The 9,732-nt window shown below is 33.5% G+C and overlaps 1 protein-coding gene across 1 annotated transcript; it reads left to right on the top strand.

The window, feature by feature from the left end:
- Positions 1–416: 416 nt before the first annotated feature.
- On the top strand, positions 417–9,424 carry LOC127714871 (heat shock 70 kDa protein 12B-like). The gene is made up of 5 exons (XM_052220905.1): positions 417–521; positions 4,520–4,904; positions 6,687–6,908; positions 7,481–7,637; positions 8,172–9,424. Exons 2-5 carry the CDS (start codon positions 4,587–4,589, stop codon positions 9,224–9,226), a joined length of 1,752 nt encoding a protein of 583 aa, XP_052076865.1. The 5' UTR covers positions 417–521; positions 4,520–4,586; the 3' UTR covers positions 9,227–9,424.
- The last annotated feature ends 308 nt before the right edge of the window (positions 9,425–9,732 follow it).

Here is a 9,732-nt window from a genome sequence, read left to right as displayed (position 1 = left end):
ATCTCAGGTGCTCCGGAAAGGTAAGCAGATCCTGCTTTCAAATGGACGTGATCCTTGAATATTTTGTGCTAAATTTAAAAAATCGTCATTCTTTTCAATTAACGATATTATATACAGCATTTAAAATAATTGTTTTCCCTTGTTTCCGAAGTATTTTCTTTGAAGAAAATGAGAGATGTAAAGTTTATGTTAAGCAATTTATAATTATTTCAAAATAACCGGAAAATAATCAGGAAAAGACAAGAAAACAACAAAGTATATTTTAAGTAATACCTTTTTTTAACATTAATTATTCAAGAACCTGGTCTTTAATGTGAATGTTAAAGATTTGTTATTTGCTTGTACAAAATAGGTAAACCATTTAAACTCCGGTAAAGCCAGGTTTTACTGTAACAGTTGAATCAATATTAACACACCTGACTGAATTTACCTTCCGTGTTAGCGTACCTTATTCGGACGAGATTACACAGTAATAAAACAATAATGGGAGATCATCTTTAATCTCTTGGACAACAGAAAAGGTATGTTAATATTTTGATTCCTTTTCAGTGTCTGAGATTAAGAAAAGATGTAAAAAATAAGGATTATATTCTATTCACATTGCTACTTTCGATTTCCCTTAGTTTTCAGTGATAACTGTAAAACAAAACAAAATAATTGATAGTTGTAGCACATTACCCTCAAATGTCTCGTTTTTATAAACAGAAAGACAACAACATCACAAGTTCAGAAGGGAGATTGTACATTGGTTATATCACGATGGTTTACATAGCAACAGTTCTGGTACCTCCCCCTTTTAACTTCCACTTTCGTTGGATTACTTAAATGGGTCAATTTATTGTATTTTTAGTTTAAACAAAATTTATTCAGATAAATCAACATTAAACGATATTATACAAATGAAATAATTATAAAGGATTCAGAAACAAGCAAATTTGCTTTTACAAATCTGTCTCCTTTTACACAAATAATACACTTATTGAACAATACATAAATATAAATACTGGCATGCTCTGTAATAAATATATGAATATGAAAAAGATGGAAAAAACATTAGAGAAGAAGAAGAAAAAAAAATACAAAAATAAACATGAATTTTTGTAATGTATACAGGCCCGAGAACACAGTTATTTCGTAGTGCATTTCTTTTAGACAATAAAGTCAAATTAAAAAAATCGCACCTGCTCTATCTCAAAAAGATTTTTACAGTGTAGTGTACTACTATTGGGACAAATAATATCAAAATTATAGAAAAGTCTACCAGCTCTAACTCAAAATAATGACAATTCTATGTTAAGGGGGTCTAAAATTCAGTTTGACAGCTTCAGGCATACTAGTTTTTGACCTTTTTTAACTGGACCAAATCACTACTTTACATAAAGATTCAGCACCCAAATTTTTTTAACATGTAATTTCATCCCCTTACTTAATATTTCATGCAATATAAAGAAATGAATTTGGAAAGTGTATGAAAAAAATTTGCAAGTTATACACTGTCCCATTAGGGACTATATTTGTCTAAAGACGGTAACTGTGTCCTCGGACCTAATAGTGTGAAATGCTTGGGTTCCTATTGAATGGCGAAGCAGTAACATCAAGGGTTGAAACGTTTGCTTTTTTAATATATTTCTGCACCAAACTAAATAAAAGACTATTTTGCTCATCTGAGAGTACCTTTGATCCAAAAAGCAAAATTTTTGTGTCAACTTGGACAGGAAGAATTGAAACAGAAGTTAGTAGTTCATGTCTTAAGTCCGACAGTGTATATGGGACAAGATAACAGGAAGTGAGAATTTGTTTCTACATCACCACAACGACAATTTGGAGAGTCTATTAAATTGCGAAGGAATAGGTGAGAATTCAATGAACTTGAATCCATTCTTAAGCGAGCATGAAGAATTTGACCAAAACGATATCCTACATAATAATACGTTGGGACCATACTATTTTGGATACAAATTTGTTTTTTGAATAATGATAGAGATTCACATTTTCTTATGTTTAAGTTAAGAGTGTTCCATAGTTTTGTTGTTGCTGGGATGAAATATTCAGAATATAAACGGGTCCGTGTGTTGACTTGTGTAATATTATTTCTTTGTCTTGTATTATGATCATGTCTACTTCCTACTGAATCGGGCAATAAGTCTCTTAAATACTCTGGAGTTTTATTATTCAAAATTTTGTGGTAATGAATTAGTCTATGATTGCGTCGTCTTTCAGATAATTTTTCCCATCGAGTTTCAACATATAAATTATTGATACTGGTAAATTTAGTACCCCCCGTGACGATACGCGCTGCGTCAAGCTGGATATTTTCAAGTTTAGCAATCAAATTCTGATTTTGGGAGTCCCAAACGACATCGGCATATTCAAGAATTGGGCGAACAAATGATATGTAATTTTTTTCAAGTGTAAACCTATCAAGAACATTTTTCATTTTTCTCATTATATTTATTCTTTTGTAAGATTTAGAAATTATATATTCAATATGGTCGTTCCAGGATCCGTTGTTAGAAAAAAAGACGCCTAGATGTTTGTGTTTACTTACTGTTTGTAGCTCTTGGGTATTCATATTTAATGGAGGATGAAAGGGTCTATTTATTTTTTTTGAAATTATCATACTTTCAGTCTTTTGGGCATTAAAATTCACAAGCCATTTCTTTGGCCAATTATAAATCTTGTCTAGATCGTTATTTAAAATTGTAGCTGTTTCTGTTGGATTGTCAACCATAATATATAATGAAGTGTCATCTGCGAAAAGTTTAATTTGAGCTTGAATGTCTTCTACAATATCGTTAATAAAAATAAAAAAAGTATTGTATTTTTATACTTTGAATGATTCAATATATATCAATTGAGACAAATACATTGCTGATGATCATGGAAGATAAACTTTGATTTAGCATGTTTAGTATTCATATGTTTAAAAATAAACAAAAGATGACTTTCGGTTTACAGTCAATTTAGTCCGAGATTACTCTGACGTCCAACGGCTGTTTTGCCAGACAAGCTGGGGCCATGGGACCCCAGCTTGCCTGGCAAAACAGCCGTTGAACGGCAGAGTAATCTCGGACTACAGTCAATTATATTATGATGTAAACGCTGAATTCAAAGATTGATGAATTTCGTGTAAAATTGAATGCATGTACTGTGTCACACTTAACTAGCTCAAAACAGTAATCAACAAAATGATTAAACCCCTGATTTAGGTCAGTATGACAACTTGTCACAGGGTCAAGAAATCTTTTTCCCTTTGGCTGACCATGAATGGATTCTCAATCAAAATTAGAAACTTTTGATTAATGTCTATGGTTAGATTATAATCATAATGAAATAATACTGTACAAGGCTTGTTTCAGGTTTCTTGTACATTATAAAATAAGGAAACGTGACATATTCTGAAAGAAATTTTGTTATCCTAAATAATACAATATGGAAGCTGTCATTTCATTTGATTGAGACACATACATGTATATGCAGGAATCTTGAATTCCTAGCATTCAAAATCAAATGTACAATTTGTTTAATAACAAATTGTACATTTGAAATAGACATTGTTCAAAATATTACAGTTTACAAGTATATCAACAGCCAACTGAGTTTTTCTATATATGGATATATTTTCTCCTTACCTAACCAACGCAGTTTTCAGGTTCATCATAACAAGCGTAAAAAAATGGCTTTATTTACATCTCAAAAACTACTCTGAGTACAGACAATAAACCTGTACAGTTGGAAAAGTTTTAAGGCCTGGCATCCACTAGATATATAAATGTTAAATGCATTTTGTGTTTCAGAAAGATAAAATCTTTTTTGGAAAGGGGGGAGGGGGTAAAAAAGAAATTGTGGGGGGACAATTTTTTCTCCTCAAGATTTCAGAAATTAAAAAGAAAATTTCTTCAAATGTATGCAAAAAAAAAATAAGGGGGGGGGGGGCAATTCGCAACAGCATAGTGTATTACACAAAAGCAAACAATTGAATATAAATTCAAATCATATAACCAATTCTAAGTTCTTTGACTACAGTTATTCTCTGTCAGAAACCTATAATGTGTCAAATATTTATTTACAATCCAAATTCAGACCTGTATCAAGCGCGAATATTGTGTCCATTTTTGCCCCAACTGTTCAGGGTTGGACCTCTGCGGTCGTATCAAGCTGCGCTCGGCGAAGCAATTTATTGTTGGTTGATATTTTTAGTTGTTTGTAACTTAAACGTTAGAAATATAATTTGGATTATAATTATAATAATTGATATCAAGAATAGAATGTTTTTAATTGGTGGTTGGGTGATCATACATTCTTTGTATCAAAAAAATCGACTGGAAATGTCCAGGAATTCTGAACATGGATTTATTTTAACAAAATTTATTATCTTTTGCTGAAAATGAAAAAAAAACTCTGAATTTATCAATTTTTGTGCCAGCATAGGCGGTGTACGATTGCGTTTGACTTGTAATCCATGCTGGCATATATAGAATTATGAAAAAAGGATAATGTGCCTTGTTTATTCTTTCAGATGTAATTCAAACTCTTGAGGGAGGATCAGATAACTTGTATCGGTTGTTTGATAACATACAACAATAATGGCTTGTGCAGAAGTTGTGTCTGAACCATTGTTAGTGGCGGCCATTGATTTTGGTACAACCTTTTCTGGATACGCCTTCCAGACTCTAAGAGACTTCAAGGAGGATCCACTGAGGATTCATGGATTCAGCTGGACCACTGGGTCAAATGCTGGACTATCACTGAAAACTCCAACGTGTGTTTTATTTGATCCCGCTCAAAATTTTTACTCCTTTGGAGTTGAGGCTGAAGATAAATACACAGAGCTTGCACAAGAAGAGGATCACGCAAACTGGTACTACTTCCGTCGATTTAAAATGAATTTATACAAAAGCCAGGTAATATTACGAACATACAAACTGTATAAGTAGGAAATAGTGGGATAAATATAGATTCTACCACTGCATCGAGTGTGATACGATATTTATCCACTCGAGACAGTTAAATTTTCAAATTTAAAACGCGAGGCTCGCCGAGCGTTTTAAATATTTAAAATTTAACTGTCGAGATTTGGTGGTGGAATCTGTTTCTCTAATGATTTTCAAACAATACGCAGGCAAATTTATTCATTCTTTTCGAATGATCTGCAAAAAAGATGTGCTCTTTCTATGTGACGTCATCAGGCATGGTCGCCTTTTTCATGCCGTCACAATAGGAAATTCAGAAGAAATCAAGAAAATTCGACGTCATAATCGGATTTTAACCAATGAAGAACTGAGATCAAACGAACCACACGTTGATTAAATTTTTTATACAATGGGTGCAGAAAGGGTTTAATTGACGAAGAACTAGAGAATACTTTTTATACGACCGCAAAAAATTTTGCGGTCGTATATTGGTATCACGTCGTCGTCGTCGTCCGAAGACATTTGGTTTCCGGACGATAACTTTAGTATAAGTAAATAGAAATCTATGAAATTTAAACACAAGGTTTATAACCACAAAAGGAAGGTTGGTATTGATTTTGGGGGTAATATTCCTAACAGTTTAGGAATTAGGGGCAAAAAAAAAGGGCCCAAATAAGCATTTTTCTAGTTTTCAGACAATAACTTGTGGAAGGGTGTATGGATCTCTCTGAAATTATACCACAAGTTTCCATACCACAAAGGGATGGTTAGGATTGGCTTTGGGGGGTTATGGCTCAAACCTGTTAGGAATTAGGGGCAAAAAAGGGGGAAAATCAAGGGTTTCCTGGTTAATGAATAATTTAAAAGCAGTGTAAGGGAGGTAATCCAATCACAAAATTATACTTTAAGTACAATGTTGAATTACCTCCCTTACACTGCTTATAAATAATGTACATAGAAATGTTGTATTGTCTTGAGACGATTAGCTGTCAATTTTTTTTTAGAAGTTACTATTTTAAAAATATAGATTAAGGAATATTAATTTTAGCCATGGCATTTTCTATTTGAAGACTTTTATGATGTATTTAAATTGGGGAATTATGGTTGCAAACTCCATTGGAAATTTTAATTGAGATTATGTCCATATCTTGAGGGAAAGATTTTTTTTTTTAAAAGGGGGGGGGGGGCAATTTTTTCTCATTTCAGATTTCAAATATTAAACAGAAAATTTCTTCAATTTTTGTTTTTTTGCAAAAAAGGTTTTTTTTGGGGGGTGTGGGGGGGGGGGTCAATACGCAACAGCATAGTGTATTGCACAAAAGTAAAAAAAAAAAAGGGGGGGGTTAATTTTAATTTTTATTTTTTTTTGGGAGGGGGGGGGGGGTCAATTCGCAACAGAATAGTGTATTGCACAAAAGCAAAAAATTGAATATAAATTCAAATCATATAACCAATTCTAAGTTCTTTGACTGCAGTTATTCTGTGTCAGAAACCTATTATGTGTCAAATATTTAATTACAATCCAAATTCAGACCTGTATCAAGCGCGAATATTGTGTCTATTTTTGCCCCAACTGTTCCGGGTTGGACCTCTGCGGTCGTATCCAGCTGCGCTCAGCGAAGCAATTTATTATTATATATTTTATTAAAGCAATGAGTTCAGAACTCTAAAAAAGTGTCAAATGTGGAAACCGTCTTGCTATATGCTTATAGAGAAAATCTAAGTGCAAAAAATGCTTTAACGTTGAAATTCTTTTTTTAATTTCAAATCTAGGACATTCCACGTGATTTGATGCTAGAAGACGATAAAGGTAAACTCCTCCCAGCAATGAAGGTGATATCAGAGAGTATAAAGTTTATGAGGGAACATTTAATGAGGACACTTGGTAAGAAAGGACAGGATGTGATAAGACCATCCGAGATTCACTGGGTCCTCACTGTACCTGCCATATGGAGTGACGCTGCTAAACAATTTATGAGAGAAGCAGCTGTTAAGGTATACATGAAAATATTTTCTACTTTTGTCTTTCATTTGTCCCATCTGAGATGCACTGTTTTATCAACATGAAACAATGGCTGTCAGGCTATCTTGACCATGTTGTTTGTCTAAGTACGTCTGCTTGTCGGGTACTGGTGTTTTATGTCTTTGGTACCAATATTTTTTTAGTAAAACATGTTATGTCCTTTTAATGTTTTTGAAATTTGAAGAAGACTAGAGTGCATCTTGCAATTCGATGTAATGTTTATTGTTTAAGAGTAATTTACCTACATAGTTGATAATTATAAACTATAGCCATTTGAACTATTTCATATTAAATATATTCAAATTTGCAAAATAGCATTTTGACGAATGAAGCTTTGTTTTACATAAAAAAAGTGAATATACAACAAACTCTTTTCTTCGGATAAGATACTTTTGATACATTTTATAACTGGGTGGAGAGGTTTAATTAGATACGAACTTCACAAGTTTATTTTTGATACAAAAAACTATTTAACTGGATAAAGCGTAGATTGATAGACCATGTCCATTTCTTATTCAAAATTACATGGTGCTAAAAATTTTAGGGAGGCATACCTAACAGTCAGTTAATGCTGGCCCTTGAACCAGAATCAGCTTCTATCTACTGCAAACATATCCCTAGTGAAAGAATGGTTTGTGGCGGGAAATCAACTCTAGATGCCTTTTCTCCCGGAACCAAATACCTTATCCTTGATGCTGGAGGTGAGTTTATTCAGTGGTTATTAATATCAAACATATAACGGATTTTTTCCAACTTTTTACTATGTACATGTACATTTATATGACATTCACAGACTTTAAAACTAATCATTCAACTTTTCAGAGTGGTAATATAAGACAAGAAATATGTAAGACTATAATTTGCATTAAAGATAGTATATTTGTTCAGTTTGTTTTCCCATTAAAAGCATAATTCATATTTCAGAAAAGTGAAGAAAAATTAACAGAAAAAATAAAATATTTAAAGCAAAAAATGAAAGAAAAAGAAAAAACTGAAACAAAAGACCCCCCCCCCCCCCTCACAAAAAAGGGGTTCTGATAAAAACACATTAATTACCTTAAAGTAAACTTAGCCCTTTGAAATCTCTGTATTGCGTAATTAGAACAAAATAATTATCCGTTAGATGCTCATTGTTCTAAAAAAAAGATCAAGCCTGATAGTCTCTCGAATAATAAACATACGTTATAAAATATTATGTTCATATAATTTATGTGTGTATTATTTTTACTTAACAGGAGGTACAATTGATATCACAGTACAGGAAGTACAAACTGACGGTACTATCAAACAACTGTACATGGCCAACGGCGGTGATTGGGGTGGGACCAAAGTGGACGAAGCTTTCGAGGAATTCTTGGTAGATTTGTTAGGAGCACCGGCCATTTCCCGCTTTCGAGAAGACGACAAAGCTGGACATCTTGATCTCCTCAGAGAGTTTGAAATTAAGAAGCGAAGTATTAAACCAGACTCGTTAGCAAAGGTTACATTCAAAGTACCAATATCTTTAAAAGAAGCACATGAAAAAGAAACCGGTAAAGATTTGAAGGAATCTATGTCAAGGTCATCGAAACGTGTTGCATGGGTTGGTGACAAGCTTCGAATGGAAGCAGATTCGGCAAGAGAACTCTTTAAATCCCCATGTGACTACATTACAACACATTTGGAAGAAATATTTGGTGACCCGAAAGTAAGAGGAACAAACATAATTTTAATGGTGGGAGGATTTTCTGATTCCCCCATGTTACGTGACGCAGTGGAGAGCGCGTTCCCAGAAAAAATCATCATCATCCCAGATGAAGCTGGATTGGCGGTACTCAAGGGAGCAGTTCAGTTCGGTTTCGAACCTAGGATCATTTCTTCACGAATATGTAAAGCAACGTATGGGGTTAAGACTAATTCGCCTTTCAAAGAAGGAGTAGACCCAGAAGATAAGAAAGTGATAGAAGAAGGTGACGTCTTATGTTCTGATCGTTTTAGTAGGCACGTAGAAATCGGACAGCCTGCTGGAATAGATGAAGAGTTTAAGGAACAAGTTTACGTACCCTGCCGGTCAAACCAAACAGCGATGAGAGTAGAAATTTGGACATCATTACATAAAAATCCAAGATATACCACTGACCCTGGTTGTATGTATCATGGTGAATTAAATGTCCAAATGCCCGACACCACAGGTGGAAAGAATCGTGAAGTGGGTGTTAAAATGATATTTGGGAGAACCGAGCTGCAGGTTCGTGCTGTAAACAAAACAACAGGAGACGAAACAAAGGCAGAGTTTGACTTTTTGCGTTAAATTTCATTAAACTTTTGATCTGATTACACTTACATTAATTGTTTTGGTAGAAACACAATCGTAGAACTATTACTACTAAAGAAGTAAATCTTACATTTTTATTAAATTTCCTTCTACTTATGTTCTATCAATCAAATGTATCACATTAGCACACTGTATTAAATTGAAATCAAACTTCTATATAAACTCCTACTCGAAGACCAGTTACTGAATCTGCAGAAGAGTTCATGAAAAACTATTTTTATCTAACAAAGTGAGACAAAGTCATGCCCCTGCACTCCACTCTGAAGTAACTGTATTATAACAAATTCAATGTATGACTTTCTTTGAGATATTATTGTGTCCGGAAGACACAAATGATGCCCCCGCTGATGCAAAGTGTTAATTTAAAAAATTAAAATACACAAAGTTGGGTATGGGAGCACATTGGTCTATTGTTCACTCTAGGAGTACTTATCCGGAAACGCTATGCACATTTTATGCAAGTATATACTCCAAAAATGACA

Source organism: Mytilus californianus, unplaced genomic scaffold (assembly GCF_021869535.1).
Source record: "Mytilus californianus isolate M0D057914Y unplaced genomic scaffold, xbMytCali1.0.p SCAF_9, whole genome shotgun sequence".
NCBI classification, from domain to species: domain Eukaryota; kingdom Metazoa; phylum Mollusca; class Bivalvia; order Mytilida; family Mytilidae; genus Mytilus; species Mytilus californianus.
Note: the sequence above shows the minus strand (reverse complement) of the source record. Positions and strands in the feature narration are given on the sequence as shown.

What these genes read in the sequence shown, in the direction of transcription:
- LOC127714871 (XM_052220905.1), top strand. Translation starts at nt 4,587, where the DNA reads ATGGCTTGTGCAGAAGTTGTGTCTGAACCATTGTTAGTGGCGGCCATT. An exon ending in TGAATTTATACAAAAGCCAG is followed by an intron (nt 4,905 to 6,686) that starts GTAATATTACGA and finishes TTTCAAATCTAG; the next exon opens with GACATTCCACGTGATTTGAT. An exon ending in TGAGAGAAGCAGCTGTTAAG is followed by an intron (nt 6,909 to 7,480) that starts GTATACATGAAA and finishes TAAAAATTTTAG; the next exon opens with GGAGGCATACCTAACAGTCA.